The 22,350-nt window shown below is 44.0% G+C and overlaps 1 protein-coding gene across 1 annotated transcript in view; it reads left to right on the top strand.

Moving 5' to 3' along the window:
• Positions 1-22,350, top strand: part of CUL4A (cullin 4A) — a 67,890-nt gene that overhangs the window by 21,564 nt on the left and 23,976 nt on the right. Inside the window, exons 8-10 of the mRNA XM_084844572.1 lie at positions 129-211; positions 1,892-1,959; positions 17,157-17,275. Of these exons, the coding sequence (XP_084700698.1) occupies positions 129-211; positions 1,892-1,959; positions 17,157-17,275 (270 nt within the window). The remainder of the gene's footprint in view (positions 1-128; positions 212-1,891; positions 1,960-17,156; positions 17,276-22,350) is intronic.

Raw genomic sequence — 22,350 nt, 5'->3', positions numbered from 1 at the left:
GAGAGCATGGTGCATGTTGTTTTCCTGTTTAGTAGTCTAGACTCATAAGAGCTGATATTTTTAAATGCTACACCTGTGTTTTTGTAATACAGAATTCCCTTCCAAATATATATCTTTACATTTGACAGATCCCAGAATATCTTCACCATGTTAACAAACGTTTAGAAGAAGAAGCAGATAGGGTAGTAACGTATCTAGACCATAGCACACAGTAAGTTCCTTTTATATATTTTTTACTTTCCTTTGTTTCTTGTTGCTTTAAAAATGGTTCCATAGAAAACTACGTTCTTGATATCCAAGAGGAAAATTGGTGAAACCATCTTTTATACATTTATAGTTACATGAAAAGCTAACTTTAATGATAGCCTCTATAAGGATGATCTTTTCAGATTGTTTTGAAAGATATGGGAGGAAGTTTGGCTTACTGTAGCTGTAAACTAGCACTTTACTGTTCTTAAATCCCATTCTGATGTTTGTGGATGTTATGTGGATGACTTCTCCAAAGATTTTTAATGAATTCTGAGTATTTAAAACAAGTTTTGAATATCATCACTCCTTCTGATACTGAATTTGGCTCGTCTGGTGACTCTCAGTTTGGTGGTGAGTGGGGCCAACCCAAAATAAGATAATGGTTTCTGTATACTTAAGACTCGTGTAATATGTAGAAGTACGTATATTAGTTTGTAAATTAAAAGAAAATTAAAAGAAACATGTCCCAACCACTTTTGCTCAATGGCTTCGAGGGCCAATGGCATCTTGAAGGTGTCAGTTGGGGGAAAAATGGAAAATGGGCTGAGTAGATAAGAGATTGGTCTCTTAGAACAACTAACAGCATTTAATATCCTGGAAATAGCGTTGTGCAGGGGAATGTGCCATGAGATTTTTTTTTTAAAATTCCCTTCCTGAAAGGAACAAAAGGAAAAAGGACACTTTTTTCTTTTCCCATTCACCAGAGAAATCCCACTGCTTCATAGCAATAAAGTACTTAGGTTCAAGGCTGGTAGCCAGCCCTAAACTGAGCCCTTTTGTACCAAATAGCACATTAGGGAAAGGTTTTAGGAGGATGGAACAGAAAAAAGGCATTCTTTTTTCCTTTGCCCCTGAAACCGCCCCCCAAGACCTGAACACTACTACAAAGTTCCTGTTCCAAGCTGTCCGAAGTACTCCTGTAAGGGTTTGGGGATATACTGCTACTGAGGATACTGTAATATTTTGTTGGAGTTTCCCATTTATTCCCTGTAATGGTAAAGCTAAGTCTCATGTCAATCAGTAGGGCAGCAAAATGGGGCCATCCCCAGGCAAGGAGAATCTCCAGATATGCACGCGCACACACACACACACGTTGGTTATACTCTGCAGTCTGCAGAGTATAAGCACAAGCCTTTGGTATGCCAGATGTCCACTTGCTTCTGTTCATCTTAATGGTCAATTAAGCTCCATTTTGATATGCACACCCATTTTAATGGTACTAGAGATATGTACATCATAACAGAACAGCCTTGCAAACCTTTAGGATATCTCTATACTATGGAGTCTATAGTTATACCAGTCTCAGCACTACATACTTCTAAGATCAGTATGTAACAAAAGTAAGTACCTTGTTTCTCATATATTAATGTTGTTTTCCTTTTGATTAGTGTATAAGCCCCATTAAAATGAATAGTGATGCCACATAAATTATGGCTAAGTTGTTTCCTTAACACTTTAATTCCTCTGCAGATTTAGTTTAACATAGAAGTGACAAACCTAAGATTTGTATATATCTGTCTAAAATTATAGTGCATTTTTCCCTCTTGGATATGTAACCAAGAGTATAACCTGCACACCTATGGAAGACTCTTCCTCCTAAACTGTACAGGTATTGATAGGTTCTTTTTCTTGCCTTAAACAGGAAGCCACTCATTGCTTGTGTGGAGAGGCAGCTGTTAGGAGAACACTTAGCAGCTATTTTGCAAAAAGGTACTTTTTTCTAATTAGCTTTTTTAGCCAACAGCTGCATAATCTGCTCGCATTTTATGGGAAATTGAACACAGATTGTACAGCTGCCTCTTTGGCCTTGGAAAAACCATTGTAACAAATGTTGCTTTTATATATATATTTATCCTGCTCCTAAAACATAATGACCATAAATATTCTCCATGCAATTATTTGCAAACAGTGTAAATGAACCCCTTTCAGAGCAATAAAAGTTAAGAAATGTGTACACATTTTTCATAAAAATCATCCATTAAAAATCACAAACATTGTATATAAACAAATTGCCAGGAATACTGTATCATGGGTGATGCTCTGAAAACTGCTTATTTTGTCTCTTCTGAAAAGGAGAGACAACTTTCTTAGTGCTGTAGCAGAGATTGGCTTGTATCCCATGAGTTAAAATCTAGCTGCTGCTCTGAAACAACATTCTAACTTGGTAAGAAAACTAGTAGGGCTGATAGTAGCATTAGGGCGGTATTTGCATTAGGGCCAGGCTGTTGTGTAAGAAACAGAAATCTTCCACATTTTGTGGTGGTGAATCCCTGCTAAAGCTGTGTGTTCACTTCAGAATATGGTGAGGTCTGAGGGGGGCATGAGCTAAAATGGTAAGGTTTAAAGGAGACATGAACTAACAGAGAATGTTCTCTATAAACTGCATTCTAACTTAATAAATATGTTAAGGAATTCAAGTCCTCCTTTATGAACGTCTTTGCTAGTTTTCTATTCCAAAACCTTGCAATTTTTGTTAAGGAGGCAACATAGCATGGAATAAACGAAGCAATAAAAAGAAGCAACATCCTAGGAGAAATTCTAAAATCTGGCTTCTAGAACCTAGGGTCTGTGGGCAGGATCCAATCATGACTTTGCATATGTGGCCAACCCTGGTGCGCGCGAGGCCCCTGCCTCTGGCAGCTGTGATGTAGCACTTCAGGGGCAAGCCTCAAAACGAGCAGAAACCGGAAGCGCCTGGAAGTGCTACATTGCAGCCACCAGTGGTAGGGGTCATGCATGTGCCAGGGCTGGCAGGACCAGCCATGTGCACACCGGGACCAGCAGGCCTGGCTGCCCGCACAAGGACATGATTGTATGAATCTAGATGCTTCTCTCAAGCAACATTCTAACTTCAAATCCAGCACTATTATATTTGAGTGGGTTGTTGGATAAGGATACAGAAGTCTTGCAACTTTTGTGATAGGAGGTGCTTATCAATTCCTACAACATGGGGCATTTTTACACCAGCCTAAAATCCTGCATTTAAAACGGGGCTTTCTGCTTCCGTTTTAAATGCAGGATCACCACTGACTCCCTTTACATGAGCTCCCCCCCCCCCCACCCCATATCTGAGTCTTCCATTATCTTTCATTGATCTCGCTCCTCTTCCTGCTGCTTTAAGTCTTTTCATGGAGGAAACTGAAGCGGAACACAAAGGGGTAATTTGATAGCTCATTATCTGTGATCTATTTAAAAACGGAACAAAGGGCATTTAGGGCAGGAGGGTCATGGCAGGTTCATGGCGTCATGTAAAGAGCCCGCAAACTTCAGTGAAGGAAAAATCTCAATCCCAGGATAAAAGCTTTGTGTGATGAAACCCATGGTTAGGGCTAGGAAAGAGCAGCCTGGAAAGGGGCAGATGAAGGCATTAATCATCAGGAATGCTATGTCACATATTCATATGAACTGAATTTGCCTGATCCATAGAATATGTAAAATGCTGCGTGGGAATGATTTATAGGTTCATCTGGGTAGAGGGAGACCCCCAGGTACTGAGCCAGCTGTGCTGACTGTTCCACCTGCCCCTTCCTGGAGGGGCTACATAAGCTGGTTGGCTGAGGTGGCCTGGGAGAGCCAGGGCCTGCAGGAGAAGTCACCACCACCGGGGAAGAGGTGTGCCTGCTGCTGCCGCCGCCACCACCATCACCACCGTGGACTCCTGCCTGGCAGTATTTTTAAAGGGGATTTTAAATTGTTTTTAAATTTTGGGGGGAGTCTGTTGTGTTTTTAGGGGTGGGTAGCCTGCCTGATAGGCGGGAGCGAGGGGGCATGTGTCCACCTGATGGAGGCAGTGGGGGGAGTGTTGGGGGCCAGAACATACCGAGGCTGGGCGGCAGGTGCTGGCAGAGCGCTAGGGGCAGGCCACGCCAGGTAAGGGGAACAAGGGGGAGATGTGTAGTATCTGTCCCCTGCTCCAGGCCTGTCCAGAGCCAAAGGTTGGCTGGGGGGGGCGTGACTCCATCTTCTCATCTTCCTTTGCTGCTCTGCAATGCCAGGTCTGTTACCCAGAAAACCTCCCTCATCCATGACATGATCCTGGATGAGGGTGCAGACCTGGCATGTATTACGGAGACCTGGCTGGCCAAGGCCGCTGCTCCAACCCTTGTAGCCATGTGTCCAGCCGGATTTTTGTATGCACAGCAGCCAAGGGCTGGGGATCGGGGAGGGGGAGTGGCTGTTATCTATCGAGAGTCCTTGGTCTTCACCAGACCCCCTCTCCAGGAGACCAAGGTTGCTGAGTGCATGTACTGGAGATTGGGCCCGAAGGGCAGTCTGGGGATTCTACTCGTGTACCATCCACCCCGCTGCATGACTGACTCCCTGGCCGAGGTGCTTGAGGTGGTCTCTGATGTGCGTGTGCAGTCCCCTAACTTGTTGGTGTTCGGGGACTTCAGCATACATTCGGGGGCCGTCCTCACAGGCGCACCTTGGGACTGCATGGAGACCATGGCTTCCTGGGAGCTGTACCATATTCCAACTGGGCCCACCCATGTAGCCGGTCATGCACTAGACCTTGTGTTTGTTTCTGGAAAAGTGGGGAGTGATCTGGAAGTCGGGGGTATATCCACCACCCCCTTGTCATGGTCAGTTCACTATCTGGTGACATTGGACTTCTCGGTTCCACAACCCCTCCGCAGGGGTGGAGGACCCATTAAAATAGTCTGCCCCAGGCGTCTTATGGATCCGAATGGATTCCTGAACACGTTTGGGGATTCTCTGGAGCACGCCAGCGGCCACTCGGTCGAGACCCTGGTGGGTGGGTGGAATGCTGCAATCACTGGGGCATTAGATTGGGTGGCTCCGAAATGCCCTCTCCCCCTGAACAGGGCTCGGTCTGCACCATGGTTCAATCCGCAGTTACGAGCTCTGAAACAGGAGGTGGCGGAAGTCTCACTCCAAAGGCGATCAGACACGGGCTAAAGCTGTACCTTCAGGCTGTCACCTGGCGGTGAAGGCAGCAAAAAAGGAATATTATGCTGCCTGTATCGCGTCTGCAGAGTGCTGTCGCAGGAGGCTGTTCCAAGTGGTCCAGAGCCTGGTCGGTCCAGTTGCTCCGGAACTGCTGGAGCATTCTAAGGCCTCCTGTGAGGTGGGGTTCCCCTTGAAGATGGTTCGGAAGCTGCAGCTTGTACAGAACACGGCGGCTCGCCTGATTAAAGGCAGCCGCCAGCGAGATCACATCACTCCAGTGCTGAAGGAGCTGCACTGGTTTTCCAAACCAAATTCAAGGTGTTGGTTTTGACCTTCAAAACCCTATATTAGGCCCAGCCGATCTCAAGGAGCGCCTCCAGCAACACCAGATAGGCCGCTCAACAAGATCAGCCTTGGATGGCCTTCTCTCTGTCCCGTCAGCCAGGACAGCTAGGCTGGTGAGGACGAGGGACAGGGCCTTCTCTGTGGTGGCCCCCACTCTGTGGAACTTCCTCCCTAGTGAACTCCGCCATGCCCACTCTTTAATGAGCTTCTGCCATGCATTAAAAACATGGATGTTCAGGCAGGCATTTGGGGTGGGCTAGGGTAATTTTAGAAATGTGATGTTTTTAATGTTGAATTTTATTGTATAAACTGTTTTTATTGTTGTACATCGCCCAGAGTGGCTGGGTGACCAGCCAGATGGGCGATTAATAAATTTAATAAATAAATAGAATCAGCAGATCAAGCAGTAACAGTGGTCACAAACCTGTCCAATTTTGTATAAGACAAAAAGAGCTAAACTTTAACTTTCCCATGAATGTGCTTCTTTAATGAATGGCAGCTGCTAAGGGCTATAATCTGGAGCACCCTCCCATTTGCGAAACTGTTGTCATTAAGCAAATGTAGAATAGCAGTAGTAGTTTGACATTATGCCAGTGGTCTCCTAAAATATTTGGGGTCATTTGCACACCATTTCTGTTTGTGTTCTGTGTGTGTGTGTGCATGATTATATACTCTATAAAAGTGTTTCTGTTTTCTGTGTTTTTATAGTGCCATAATGTGCATGGCAGTTACAGAGAACAAGTTTGTCAGGTCCCTACTCCAAGAGGCTTACAATCTAAAAATAGACACAAGGGAAACAGAGGCTGGGATAAATGAGCAACAAATGTGTTAGTATTTCAGGTACATATACTGTGGCTTAGTTATAGTAAGATATCGAGGATGTCTGTGACTTTCTCGTTCTTTGCCATCCCCTTCTACAGTGCACTGAAGTCTTGTGTACATTGTTTTAACAGAACATCTTCATATTTGGAACCTATTCTCTACCGAAATGGCCTTGCTTTTTTGTAGAGAACTTCTGCTTTTAGCCTTTTTGTTGCAATACGAAACACACTGGCATAAATCTCCCACATATAATTATCTACTCTAATAGACCATTTGTTGTTGTTGTTCAGTCGTTCAGTCATGTCCGACACTTCGTGACCCCATGGACCATAGCACGCCAGGCCTTCCTGTCCTCCGCTCTCTCCCTGAGCGTGCTCAAGTCCATATTCATTGCATCAGTGATGCTATCTAGCCATCTCATCCTCTGCCATCCCCTTCTGCTTTTGCTTTCAGTCTTTCCCAGCATCAGGTTCTTTTCCAGAGAGTTTTCTCTTCGCATTAGGTGGCCAAAATATTTGAGCTTCAGCTTCAGTATCGGTCCTTCCAATGAGCACTCAGGGTTGATTTCCTTTAGAATTGACTGATTTGACCTCCTTGCAGTCCAGGGGACTCGTAAGAGTCTTCTCCCGCACCACAGTTTGAAAGCATCAATTCTTCGGCGCTCAGCCTTCCTTGTAGTCCAGCTCTCACAGCCATATGTTACTACTGGGAAAACCATAGCTTTGATTAGATAGACCTTTGTTGGCAAGGTAATGTCTCTGCTTCTTACTATGCTGTCTAGGTTTGCCATAGCTTTCCTCCCAAGGAGCAAGCGTCTTTTAATTTCATGGCTACAGTCACCGTCTGTGGTGATCTTGGAGCCCAAGAAAATAAAATCTGTCACTGCTTCCATTTCTTCCCCTTCCATGTGCCAGGAAGTGATGGGGCCAGATGCCATGATATTAGTTTTTTTTAATGTTGAGTTTCAAACCAGCTTTGGCACTCTCCTCTTTCACCCTCAACAAGAGGCTCTTTAGATCTCCTTCGTCTGGTACCCCCATCTCTTTCAGAATTTGCCACAGTTTGTTGTGATCCACACAATCAAAGGCTTTAGCGTAGTCAATGAAGCAGAAGTAGACGTTTTTCTGGAATTCTCTTGCTTTCTCCAGGATCCAGCGAACGTTGGCGATTTGATCTCTAGTTCCTCTGCCTCTTCGAAACCCAGCTTGTATTTCCGGTAGTTCTCGGTTCACATACTGCTGAAGCCTAGCTTGTAGGATTTTGAGCATCACCTTGTTGGCATGTGAAATGAGCGCAATTGTACGGTAGTTTGAACAGTCTTTGGCGTTGCCCTTCTTTGGAATTGGAATGTAAACTGACCTTTTCCAGTCTTGCAGCCATTGTTGAGTGTTCCAAATGTGTTGGCATATTGAGTGCAGCACTTTAACAGCATCATCTTTTAGGATTTTAAATAGCTCAGCTGGAATACTGTAATCTCCGCTAGCTTTGTTGTTACTAATGCTTCCTAAGGCCCACTTGACTTCACTCTCGAGGATGTCCAGCTCAAGTTCAGTGACTGCACTATCATGGCTATCAGGGACATTCAGATCTTTCCTGTATAGTTCTTCTGCGTATTCTTTCCACCTCTTCTTAATCTCATCTGCTTCTGTTAGGTCCCTGCCTTCTTTGTCCTTTATCATGCCCATCTTTGCACAAAACATTCCCTTGAGATCTCCGATTTTCTTGAAGAGATCTCTAGTCTTTCCCATTCTGTTGTTTTCCTCGATTTCTTTGCATTGTTCATTTAAGAAGGCCTTCTTGTCCCTCCTTGCTATTCTCTGGAACTCTGCATTCAGTTGGATATATCTCCCCCTTTCTCCCTTGCTTTTCGCTTCCCTTCTTTCCTCAGCGACTTGTAAAGCCTCATCAGACAGCCACTTGGCTTTCTTGCATTTCTTTTTCTTTGGGATGGATTGAGTTGCTGCCTCCTGAACAATGTGACGGTGTTGCAGGTCTTCATAGAACCGATGAACCTCAGCTTCTTCGGCCTCAGTGGTTGGGGCATAGACTTGAATTGCTGTGATGTTGAATGGTTTGCCAATTATCAGTAAAATTATATCTGAAGAGGGAACGCTTAAACCGCCCCTTCCTGTGCACTGAGATCCCAATAAAAATCAGACCCCAACTGTCAAAAAAATTAAAAATCGAGACATAGTTGCATTGGATTTTCTTTTCACCACCAGACACGTCCACAGCTGAGTGTCCTTTCAGCTTTGGCCCAGCCGCTTCACTCTTTCTGGTGCTACTTGGAAATTCCCTCTGCTCTTCCCCAGTAGTATATTGGACACCTTCTGACCCGAGGGGCTCATCTTCCAGCGTTGTATCTTATAGCCTTGTGATACGTTCCATGGGGTTTTCTTGGCAAGAATACTGGAGTGGGTTGCCATTTCCTTCTCCAGTGGACCACATTTTGTCAGAACTCTCTGCCATGACCTGTCCGTCTTGGGTGGCCCTGCACGGCATAGCTTATGGCTTCACTGAGATATAATAGACCATATCAGTATGTAAATGGCATCAAACAAGTTTGTGTAGTGGCTCTTTCACACATATATGTTTCTGTGATGAACAGCCCTGGTACGGTGTAAATTTCCACAACCAATCCATGTGGATGCTGTAAATTCAAAACCATTATAAAATAGGGAAAGAGTGTCACTTTGCATTTGGAAGGAACCTGGATTTAGAGATTGGGAGCAGGCCATCCTTTTTTAGTGTAATCTGACCATATAGATCCAAAATTTCTTGAATACATTCTTAGAAATGGTGTATACATTTATATTTACTATTTTAGTTCTGCTTTTCACAGTCCCATGCTGCTAGACAGGTTTTTCCACTAAACTCACCTACATTTGCACTAAAGAAGTAAAATAAAACAGTAAGTCTTGTATGTACTGATTTACATAATCTTTTTTTGTTTGTTTGATCCTGAGTACGTTGTAAACCACTTAAAACATCCTATGTGCTGTAATCAGTTTGAAAAGCATATACATTTCAGGGCATATACATGAACAATTTTTCTTGTATTCTTACCATTGCCACTGATAGATGTGTGTGAATCTATTGAGGGGCGGGGGGGCAATAGTTTTAAGACTATTCTGATTGTGCAATTTCTTATGTCTGCCCTTTTTGGGAAGCATTTGTGTGCTGTGGTTGGTCAGATGGCTAAAGAATAAAAGATCGTGCAAGACAGACTTGTCTGTGCTTGCTTAGTCAATACTAATCCTGTATTTTTTATCTTATTTAGTAGAGCACGCTCTTATCTGCATCTTCTCCTTTGAGAAGGAGATTAATATTTTTAACATAATTTATTTGAGATTAATATCTCAAATAAATCCATTTTTTAAAAAATGCATCACTATCTGTCTATTCTAGGCAGTTTTTGTAATGGCTACTGCTAATTAGAGACTAAAGCTGCACCCCTGTGCATGCTTACCTGGAAGTAAGTCCCATTGAACTTATTGGGCCTTATCTCTGAGCAGATGTGTATAGATTTGCACTGTAAGCCCAGAATAATATGGACACTTCCTTAGGAGTAAGCACCACTGAATTTTGTGGGAGTTACTTCTGAATAAAAAAATGTATAGGAATGGGTACTACTAATTTTCAATTTAATTTTTCCCATACATCAGTACTATTTTTTTCCTTCCAATTCTTAGTCATAGAACTAATTAATTAAGGAAGAAAAATGAGTATGCTGCTTAATGTGCTATACATGCTAGCATTAACTAAGACTAAAGAATACCTGTTAAACTAGTTTCTAATGAAAACTCCGAATATAAATTCCATAATGTATCAAGTACTTATTGAATTTAAGAAAAGTAAGGAACCTAAATGGACTTTGGCCTTTTGGAAGCAGTACTGAATATGGAAAGAAGTAACATGGATGTTCCATGCTATTAATACGTAATAAAAAGGTAAAGGTGTCCCCAACCAGTCATGTCCGACTCTAGGGTGCGGTGCTCGTCCCCGTTTCTAAGCCGAAGAGCCAGCGCTGTCCGAAGACGCTTCCGTGGTCATGTGGCCGGCATGACTGAACACCAAGGTGCACGGAACGCTGTTACCTTTCCCGCCGAGGCGGTACCTATTTATCTACTTGCAATTTCTTGCTTTCAAACTGCTAGGTTGGCAGAAGCTGGGACTGAAGACGGGAGCTCACTCCATCACGCAGCACTCGGGTCTCGAACTGCTGACCTGCCGACCTTCCAGTCTGCAGTTCAGCATCTTAACCACTAAGCCACCGCAGTCCCATTAATACGTAATACTGAGATGCTAATAAAATGTGGCTTGGCGTCTTCATATAACTGCTGTATAATGTGCGAAATGTGAAAACCTGCACTAGAAGGCCATTTTCAAATGTCTGTCAGGACTAGAAGTTTTAATTTCTATGGTAATCGTCAAAGTAAAATCCACTACCTAATGAATTTTGCTAATTTAGATATCTAATAATTAACAAAAGTTCAAAGTATACAAGTCAGAGTTAGATAAATCTGAGTTGTATATTTTGAAATGAAGATATATTGTTAAAATCAGTTGCGTTCCCAAATCAGACATATAAAAGTTAAATATATGGTCTGGGGAAGAATTGGTGTTTAGGCTAGCTAGTTAGATGACAGCAATGCTCAGGGAATGCATTTCACAACTTCAGTGGAAAAGAAAATGTGGGCATATGTATTTACAGTGTTAGAACTAGGAAAATTTTGGTTACTTGATTCACCTTATGATTGTTGCTGCAAACTGATTATAAAACATTCACAGCCAGATCGTATATGTGTTTGGATGTAAGCCCCCCTGTTTTCAACAGATAAATATTAGGGCTTACAGATAAATATGTGTAAAATGTAATTAAAAGTATGTTTTATTGCTTAATAAATTAAAAGTGCATAGTATACCATAGTGGCAATAATTAACATCGGATATAATTACAGACAATTCCACTTTAGAATGAGGGTAGAGGGGGACGTATTTTTGAATGCTTCCCCATATAAAAAGCTTCCTGCATATAGATGGCTAGCACATCAGGGAAAGGGCTACACTAAACCTTTCTCCATGATGTGATAGTTTATTACATGCAGAAAGATTTTTATGTTGGAGTAAAATCCGGAAATCACACACACAAACACACTCTTGCAATCTCAAGTGGTACAGTCCAGAATTCTACCAACCCAATGCCTAATGTGTAACACAGCTTCTATATAATTCATCACAGTTTTCATACCTTTAATCCAACTAACAGGTATGTGCTCTCCTGCACTTTTAAGGCTGCAATTCTGTGGTGCCCGGAAGGGCATCCCAGGGGCCATACATATATTGGATTTTCCGCTCCATGGGTGGAGAGAAAGGTCAGATCCCCCTCCCAGGCCTCATCTAAAGTTGTGTACCACTTCCCTCCCTTCATGGATCACTGCCTTGTTGTGGCGAAGGGGCTTGCGTAACTCAGTGAAGCCATAAGCTATGCCATGCAGGGCCACCCAAGACGGACAGGTCACGGCAGAGAATTCTGACAAAATGTGGTCCACTGGAGAAGGAAATGGCAACCCACTCCAGTATTCTTGCCAAGAAAACCCCATGGAACGTACCACAAGGCTAAAAGATATGACGCCGGAAGATGAGCCCCTCAGGTCGGAAGGTGTCCAATATACTACTGGGGAAGAGCAGAGGGAATTTCCCAGTAGCGCCAGAAAGAGTGAAGCGGCTGGGCCAAAGCCGAAAGGACACTCAGTTGTGGATGTGTCTGGTGGTGAAAAGAAAATCCGATGCTGTAAAGAACAATATTGTTTAGGAACCTGGAATGTCAGATCAATGAATCAAGGTAAGCTGGAGGTGGTCAAACATGAGATGGCAAGATTGAACATCGACATCTTGGGAATCAGCGAACTAAAATGGACAGGCATGGGCGAATTTAATTCAGGTGACCATCATATCTACTACTGTGGGCAAGAATCCCTTAGAAGAAATGGAGTAGCACTCATAGTCAACAAAAGGGTAGGAAAACCAGCACTGGGGTACAATCTCAAAAACGATAGAATGATCTCAGTATGAATCCAAGGCAAACCATTCAACATCACAGCAATTCAAGTCTATGCCCCAACCACTGAGGCCAAAGAAGCTGAGGTTGATCGGTTCTATGAAGACCTACAACATCTTCTAGAACTAACACCAAAAAAAGATGTCCTCTTCCCATAGGGGATTGGAATGCTAAAGTAGGAAGTCAAGAAATCACTGGGATAACAGGCAGGCATGGCCTTGGTGTACAAAATGAAGCAGGAAAAAGCTAATAGAGTTTTGCCAAGAGAACATGCTGATCATAGCAAACACTCTTTTCCAACAGCACAAGAGACGACTCTACACATGGACATCACCAGATGGTCAATATCGAAATCAGATTGATTATGTCCTTTGCAGTCAAAGATGGAGAAGCTCTATGCAGTCAGTAAAAACAAGACCTGGAGCTGACTTTGGCTCAGATCATGAGCTTCTTGTTGCAAAATTTCAGCTTAAATTGAAGAACGTAGGGAAAACCACTAAACCATTCAGGTATGACCTAAATCATATCCCTGATGAATATACAATGGAGGTGAGGAATAGATTTAAGGGATTAGACCTGATAGACAGAGTGCCTGAGGAACTATGGATGGAGGTCCGTAACATTGTTCAGGAGGCAGCAACTCAATCCAGCCCAAAGAAAAAGAAAGGCAAGAAAGCCAAGTGGCTGTCTGATGAGGCTTTACAAGTAGCTGAAGAAAGAAGGGAAGCGAAAAGCAAGGGAGAAAGGGGAAGATATACCCAACTGAATGCAGAGTTCCAGAGAATAGCAAGGAGAGACAAGAAGGCCTTCTTAAATGAACAATGCAAAGAAATCGAGGAAAACAACAGAATGGGAAATACTAGAGATCTCTTCAAAAAAATTGGAGATCTCAAGGGAACGTTTTGTGCAAAGATGGGCATGATAAAGGACAAAGAAGGCAGGGACCTAACAGAAGCAGATGAGATTAAGAAGAGGTGCAGGAATACACAGAAGAACTATACAGGAAAGATCTGAATGTCCCTGATAGCCATGATAGTGCGGTCACTGAACTTGAGCCGGACATCCTCAAGAGTGAAGTCAAGTGGGCCTTAGGAAGCATTAGTAACAACAAAGCTAGCGGAGATGACAGTATTCCAGCCGAGCTATTTAAAATCCTAAAAGTTGATGCTGTTAAAGTGCTGCACTCAATATGCCAACACATTTGGAACACTCAACAATGGCTGCAAGACTGGAAAAGGTCAGTTTACATTCCAATTCCAAAGAAGGGCAACGCCAAAGAGTGTTCAAACTACCGCACAATTGCGCTCATTTCACATGCCAACAAGGTGATGCTCAAAATTCTACAAGCTAGGCTTCAGCAGTATGTGAACCGAGAACTACCGGAAATACAAGCTGGGTTTCGAAGAGGCAGAGGAACTAGAGATCAAATCGCCAACGTTCGCTGGATCCTGGAGAAAGCAAGAGAATTCCAGAAAAACGTCTACTTCTGCTTCATTGACTACGCTAAAGCCTTTGATTGTGTGGATCACAACAAACTGTGGCAAATTCTGAAAGAGATGGGGGTACCAGACCACCTTACCTGTCTCCTGAGAAACCTGTACGAGGGTCAAGAAGCAACAGTAAGAACCAGACATGGAACAATCGATTGGTTCAAAATTGGGAAAGGAGTACGACAAGGCTGCATATTGTCGCCCTGCTTATTTAACTTATATGCAGAGTACATCATGAGAAATGCCGGGTTGGATGAATCACAGGTCGGAATTAAGATTGCTGGGAGAATTATCAACAACCTCAGATACGCAGACGATACCACCCTAATGGCAGAAAGCGAAGAGGATCTAAAGAGCCTCTTGTTGAGGGTGAAAGAGGAGAGTGCCAAAGCTGGTTTGAAACTCAACATTAAAAAAACTAAGATCATGGCATCTGGCCCCATCGCTTCCTGGCATATAGAAGGGGAAGAAATGGAAGCAGTGACAGATTTTACTTTCTTGGGCTCCAAGATCACCGCAGACGGTGACTGTAGCCATGAAATTAAAAGACGCTTGCTCCTTGGGAGGAAAGCTATGGCAAACCTAGACAGCATAGTAAGAAGCAGAGACATCACCTTGCCAACAAAGGTCCATCTAATCAAAGCTATGGTTTTCCCAGTAGTAACATATGGCTGTGAGAGCTGGACTATAAGGAAGGCTGAGCGCCGAAGAATTGATGCTTTCGAACTGTGGTGCTGGAGAAGACTCTTATGAGTCCCCTGGACTGCAAGGAGGTCAAATCAGTCCATCCTAAAGGAAATCAACCCTGAGTGCTCATTGGAAGGACAGATACTGAAGCTGAAGCTCAAATATTTTGGCCACCTAATGCGAAGAGAAAACTCTCTGGAAAAGACCCTGATGCTGGGAAAGACTGAAGGCAAAAGGAGAAGGGGACGGCAGAGGATGAGATGGCTAGATAGCATCACTGATGCAATGAATATGAACTTGAGCACACTCCGGGAGAGAGCGGAGGACAGGAAGGCCTGGCGTGCTATGGTCCATGGGGTCACGAAGAGTCGGATACGACTGAACAACAACAACAACCACTTCCCGATGCTGGAGCTAAAACATTGAGAGAGATTAGGGTGTGGATTGGGGGCATGGCGTGGATTGGGGGAGGTGTTGGAGCTGCAGAATCCCCAGCCATGCCCCCAACACAGGAGAGAATTTATGCCAGCCCTGGAGCTTGCATAAATAATTTCCTTCCCATTGCTTGCAATGGGAGGGAAATAGGCTAAACAGGAAGGAAGGGACAATGCTGCTCCTCTCTTACTTCCCCCCTGTCAGCATGAGTCTGGTAGGCTGTTTTAGGATATATCAATGTTTCCGATGTCTGAGCACTCTGAAATTCAAGGTAGGATTGCCCTGTAAGAAAATTTATAATTCCCCTACTTATCATACCCCTACACGTCATTCCTTCGCAATTTTAAAATAAAGCATAGAACAACTTTCTCCGACCTGGTGCCCTCCAGATGCTTTGGATTACGATCCTAGCATTCCTGACCATTGGTCATGGTGGCTGGGTCTGGTGGGAGTTGAAGTCCAAAACATATGGAGGACACCAGGTTTGGGAACACTGGCATAAAGTTTGAGTTACAGCCTTTAACAGAACTGTCACTCCCTTATCTTTCTTCCTTCCTTCCTTACTTACTTACTCATTTATTTTCTATACTCCCAATAGCCCAAGCTCTCTGGGCAGTTCACACAAAAATGGGATAAAACCAAAAGCCTATCCAGGCCAGTGTCCTTGACTTTTATCTTAAAACAAAAGAAATCTGATCATGGCTGTTCCGATCATGGCATATCTTCACAACTGCTTTTGTTGGTGCTTGGGAAGTAGGGATTGTTGGTGGTTGTCTTTTTTCTTTATCCAGTCAGTAATCCACTTCTGAAACCCCTTTCCTCCTTAAATAGGTGATGCTATTATCAGAACATCTGTCAGACATCTGTCAGACTGTCAATTTGGAATAGCTACCAAGAATAGCATAGAAAAGTTAAAATGCTGCTCAAAGGCACAGAACATATTGAAAGAATAACACCTTTTAATTGATTCAAGCTGTTAGTCTTTTTAAAAATGGCTTGAATAACCCAGGTCTTAATGCAAAGTGTTTTGTCTAAGAAAATTTACATCATGTTTCTCCATCCAAAATATTATTTTATATATTACATTTATATACCACCCAACTGGGAGATGTGCTCAGGCCTACAATCATTAAAAAAAGGGGGAAAAGACTAGTAACAAAATAACAACCAAAACAATACATGCAACAATGAAAATATTAAAATATTAAAGAGCCATCTTAATAATCAGAGCACCAGATTAGAAATTAAATGGCTGCTGGAAGAGCCAAGTCTTAACCTAGCTTCTAAACATATGCAGTGAAGACACCAGGCGGGTCTCCCTGTGTAGGGCCTTCCACAGATGGGGGGCTACTAGAGAGAAGGCTCTTTCCCTGGTAGCCACCATCATGGGCAGCAGCACCCAGAGAAGAGCCTCTGAAAATGATCTTAGCAATCGGGCAGGAACATTTGGGAGAAGGCAAGTAGACTGGTCCTAAGCCACTTAAGGCTTGAAAGGTCAACTTTGAATTGGGCCCAGAAGCTGACTGGCAACCTGTGCAGTTGATGCAGCACTTGAGTAATATATTTGCAATGGCCCATTCCTGTAAGGAGCCTCGTTGCTCTGTTTTGCACTAACTGAAGTTTCTGGACCATCTTCAGAGGCAGCCCCTTATATAATGCATTGCAGTAATCCAGATGAGAGCAGTGAATGGATAACTGTAGCCAAACTATCTCTGTCCAGGTAGGGTCATAACTGGTGTATTAGCCAAAGCTGGTAAAAGGCACTTCATGCCACTGAGGCCTCTTGGGCCTCATGATGGAGCTGGATTTATGAGCACCCCCATATTACGAACTTGCTCCTTCTTGGGGGAGGGCAACCCCATTTAGAGCAGGTTGAATGCCACCTAACCAGACAGATAAACCACCTACTAACAGAACTTCTGTCTTGTCTGGATTAAGTTTCAGTTTATCGGCCCTTATCCAGCCCATTACCGAGTCCAAGCACTGGTTCAGGAGAGAATTTGTCAGTCATATGTTTATTCTTCTTTTCAATACAAAGCAAAGTCTACATGTTTACAGCAACTATTATGTAGAGCTTCTGTTGATTAAACTTGTGGGAAGGCTCTGCTCTTTTTTTCTAATACTACCACTCTTTTATTATGTTTTTCTTACTTTAGGACTTAATAATCTGCTTGATGAAAACAGAATTGCAGACCTCACCCAGATGTGCCAGCTTTTCAGCCGTGTAAAAAGTGGGCAACAGCTCCTTCTGCAGTCGTGGAGTGAATACATCAAGGTATTTAAAATTTGTCTTGTTTTGTTTTCTTGCAGAGTTAAAAGTTAGTTGGAAGTGAATAGCTTAGTATTGATCTAGAATACTTAGGATGCAATCCTATGCATGTTTAGCATGGCTTGCTGAGGAATGCTGAGAGTTGTAGGACTTTTTTCTGTCTAAACATAGGGTTGCATCCTTAGTATCTTAAAAATTTGAACAGGTTCATAACCTCAAAGCCCTTTTTAATCAAATCAGAAATCGGGCATACCTAATTCAAAACAGGGTAGATGTATATATAGTTTTAGGTCCTTGAAGTTTGATAAACTACTGACCACTTCCCATTTCCCTACTATTGAGCAACAGTCATGTCTGTTACATAATTGTGTCATAGCCTGCCTTTTGTCTAGGGACGTATGAGAAATTCATTTCAGTTCATTTTTGATCGGGATTTACCCAGTTTGCACCTTCCAGACTAAACACGGAACACAATCTGAAATCAAAAGTCTGTACATTTCCAAGGTTGCAATCTGATTTGCAGACCAAAAAAATGCATCTGGCAGCATGCGTGCATTTCAAAAATGTGCATGAAAAGATGCATACTTTTCAAAAATGCACAGAAATCGGTGGGAGAAGAATGTGTACATTTCAAAGATGTGCACAGTTGGGAAAATATGCACAAGAATATGTACAAAATATGTGGAAAGAGAGAAACAAATATCGTAATCTGATACCAACACAACATGGAATGAGCTTTGAGGTGGAATCTGGAGAACTTCGATGAACTTGAGTTTTGCTTGTACACACATCCCTACTTTTGGCCTACTGTCAAGACAGAGCTGAAAATAGTGTTGTACTTCACATGTGGAAAAATTTACTTTGGGGTGAGAAAAGGAACATTCCATCTTTGAATTCTGGCTACTGGATTTTGCAATATTTTGAAAATCTCCTTGCATTAAGCAACAGAAACCATTTGATTACTAGCCACCTACTAGTAGAGTCAACGGCTAGAGGAAGACACACCCAAATTGCATGCAGCCTAGCCTCAGGAGGGCTGCCTTACACATTGGGGGGGAATACAAACCATGGGAGAACCATGGGAGTGGTCAGGGAGGAGCAGTTAGCTGTCTGTTTAAGAAATCAGTGTAATTTTCAATTTAGAAAAAAAATATTTGGGACATTTGAAATATGGCTCAGCTTCCTAGAGAGGATCTGTGTGAGAAAGATCTGACTCACTTCCATATAACTAAAACAACTCTGGAGAACAGTATGGAGTATTGTTGGACCCACTGGAGAGGTTCAGGGCTTTTTCCTGTTTGGCTGGAATTACAGAACTATTGATAGTAGAAGAGCAGAAGAATCGCTAACATGAGAAAAGAATCACTCTTTAGGAAAGGCTCAGCACACTGACAATCAGTTACTCCTAGGTTTATGTCCTCATCTTAATGTAAAGAAGATTATTGCCGGGGGGAGAGTGCTATTGGTGTTACTTTTCATCCAGCTTATGAATCACCTATAGCTGAAGCTCTCAGGGCAACATACGTAATAAAAACAAACCAGTGATAAGACACATATCCAAAAACAATAAAAAAATTAAAAGCAGCAACAACAATACTTTAAAATAATTTTAAAGTGGATCACTTAAAACTTGTACTGGAGGTTGGGCCCGAAGGGCAGTCTGGGGATTCTGCTCATGTACTGCCCACCCCGCTGCACGACTGACTCCCTGGCCGAGGTGCTTGAGGTGGTCTCCGATGTGCGTGTACAGTCCCCTAACTTATTGGTGTTGGGGGACTTCAATGTACATTCAAAGGCCATCCTCACAGGGGCACCTCAGGACTGCATGGAGACCATGGCTTCCTGGGAGCTGCACCCTATTCCAACTGGGCCCACCCATGTAGCTGGTCATGTGCTAGACCTTGTGTTTGTTTCTGGAGAAGTGGGGAGTGATCTGGAAGTCGGGGGTATATCTACTACCCCCTTGTCATGGTCAGATCACTATCGTGACATTGGACTTCTCGGTTCCACAACCCCTCCGCAGGGGTGGAGGACCCATTAAAGTAGTCCGCCCCAGGCATCTTATGGATCCGAATGGATTCCTGAACGTGCTTGGGGATTCTCTGGAACATGCAAACGGCCACTTGGTTGAGACCCTGGTGGGTGGGTGGAATGCCGCAATCACTGGGGCATAAGATCGGGTGGCTCCGAAATGCCCTGTCCCCCTGAACAGGGCTCGGACTGCACCATGGCTTAATCCGCAGTTACGAGCTCTGAAACAGGAGGTAAGACGGCTAGAGCACCGGTGGCAGAAGTCTCGCTCCAAAGACAATCAGACACGGGCTAGAGCTGTATCTTCAGCCTATCACGTGGCAATGAAGGCAGCAAAAAAGGAATATTATGCTGCCCCATCGCATCTGCAGAGTGCTGTCTCAGAAGGCTGTTCCAGGTGGTCTGGAGCCTGGTCGGTCCAGTTGCTCTGGAACCGCTGGAACATTCTAAGGCCTCCTGAGAGGCCTTGGCAAGGCACTTTGAGGATAAAATTCATTAAATTAGGAGTGTTATTCTGTGTGCCATGGATACAGTTAGCGAGCGAGAGGCGGCCTGTGGCAAACTGATTTTGTGGGATCGGTTCCAGCTTCTTCCTTCTGATGGACAAGGTGCTTTCATCTGTAAGGCCGACCACCTGCTTACTTGATCCCTGCCCATCTTGGCTCATTATGAGCTGCAGAGAGAGGCTGGGTGAGGGGATCAGGGTGGTGGTGAACGCCTCCCTTGAGGAGGGAGTGATGCCATAACTCTCAGGAGGCAGTGATAAGACCGCTTTTAAAGCCTTCCTTGGATCCCCAAGTTTTGAACAGCTTTCGCCCAGTTTCGAATCTGCAATTTTGGGGCAAGGTGATTGAGCGGGTGGTGGCGATGCATTTGAAGGCACACTTGGAAGAAGCCAGTTATCTAGATCCATTTCAGTCGGGCTTCAGGCCTGGGCATGGGACAGAAACGGCCTTGGTCGCCTTGGTGGATGATATGAGGAGGGCTCTGGATAGGGGCGAATGCTCCTTCCTTGTTCTCCTCGACCTCTCAGAGGCTTTTGATACCGTTGACCACGGTATCCTCCTGGACCACCTGGAGGGGTTGGGCATTGGAGACACCGTATCACGGTGGTTCTGGTCCTTCTTCTCTGGCAGGTACCAGAGGGTAGCACTGGAAGAGGAGGTTTCGGGCCTGTGGCTGCTCACTTGTGGGGTGCCACAGGCTTCCATCGTCTTCCCGATGCTATTTAACATCTATGTGAAGCCGCTGGGGGCTATCATCAGGAGGTTTGGGGTGTGGTGTCATCAATATGCGGATGACACGCAGCTCTACCTCTCGTTTAAATCTTCACCAAGGTTAGCCATAGAATCCCTGTCCAAATGTCTGGAGACGGTGAGTGGCTGGATGGGGAGGAATAAGCTGAAGCTGAACCCTGACAAGACCGAGGTACTTTTGGTGGGAGGTTGGGGGATGTCGACCTGGTGTTGATTGGGGTACAGCTACCCTTGAAAGACCAGGTCCGCAGCCTGGGGGTCATTTTAGACTCCCAGCTGTCCATGGAGGCTCAGGTGTCAGCTGTGAGCCGGACAGCGCTATACCAACTCCATCTGATACGGCGGCTGCACCCCTACCTTCCCGACCATCTGCTCCCGTCGGTAGTACATGCCCTGGTCTTCTCTCATCTAGACTACTGTAATGCGCTCTACGTGGGGTTACCCTTGAAGACGGTTTGGAAGCTGCAGCTGGTACAGAACACAGTGGCTCACCTGATAAAGGCAGCCACCAGCGTGATCACTTCACTCTGGTGCTAAAGGAGTTGCACTGGTTACCAGTTGTTTTCCGGGCCAAATTCAAGGTGTTAGTTTTGACCTTTAAAACCCTATATGGTTCCGGGCCAGCCTGTCTTAAGGAGCGCCTCCAGTAACACCAGACAGGCCGCTTAACAAGATCAGCCTCAGATGGCCTTCTCTCTGTCCCATCAGCCAGGACAGCTAGGCTGTTGAGGACAAGGGAGAGGGCCTGCTCTGTGGTGGCCCCCACTCTGTGGAACTCCCTCCCTAGGGAACTCCGCCATGCCCCCTCTTTAATGAGCTTCCGCCACACATTAAAAACGTGGTTGTTCAGGCAGGCATTTGGGGTGGCTTAGGGTATTTTTAGAAATATGATGTTTTAAAGTAGAATTTTATTGTTTTAAAATTGTATTGCTGTATATCGCCCAGAGTGGCCGGGTGACCGGCCAGATGGGCGATTAAGGAATTCAATAAATAAATAAAACTTGGGAAAGGGTAATTTTAAAATGCAGCTTTAATCATATAATTAAACATAAAACAATGCTGGGTAAACTTTAAACCTTTAAATGGTAATGTCTTTAAAATTAAATAAAAATAAAGTTTAAAAAAAGGAAGTTGGAGTTCCCATTGCTAGATTGGTCTAGGTGCAAGATTAATCTAGGTACAAGATTAGAAACTGGTGGAGTTGATGCAATAAGTGTGAAGGCAACATAACAAAGGTCACCTTTGTCCAGAATTGTTTTAATTTGTACTACTCTCTCCGATTTGGACTCAGGTGGTGAGCGCTGACAGAAACGGAAGCGAAATGTGGGAGGTATCGGCATACTTGGGGGGACCTTGAGTTTTGTAGAAGTACAAGCAATATTTTCTTTAAAAACAAAACCTAGGAGGACACCGCCCAAGCAGTGCCCATGACGATTGATTGATTGATTGATTATTTATTATTTTTGAGCATTTATATACTGCTTTCCACTTTAAAAATCTCAAAGCCGTTCACAACATGTTACAAAACAATACATCATCAAAAGCATAACTGTTAAGATAAGTTAAAGGTTGGGGAAAGTTTTTAGTAACTGTCAAAAGCACATGATCATCAGTGCCTGGCATATCACAGAGGGGAAGTTATTCCAGAGGGGGGGTGCTACCACAGAGAAGGCCCATTGCTATGTTATTGCCAGATGGGACTCTGCAAGGTGTGGCACAGACAGCAAGGCCTCCCCTGGAGATTGTTGTGGTCCAACGGGTCTATATAAGGGGAGACAATCTTTCAGGTAACCT

The sequence above is a fragment of the Heloderma suspectum genome, chromosome 3, assembly GCF_057233095.1.
Source record: "Heloderma suspectum isolate Gila_16-S chromosome 3, 16-S_ref, whole genome shotgun sequence".
In the NCBI taxonomy this organism is placed as follows: Eukaryota; Metazoa; Chordata; class Lepidosauria; order Squamata; family Helodermatidae; genus Heloderma; species Heloderma suspectum.
Note: the sequence above shows the minus strand (reverse complement) of the source record. Positions and strands in the feature narration are given on the sequence as shown.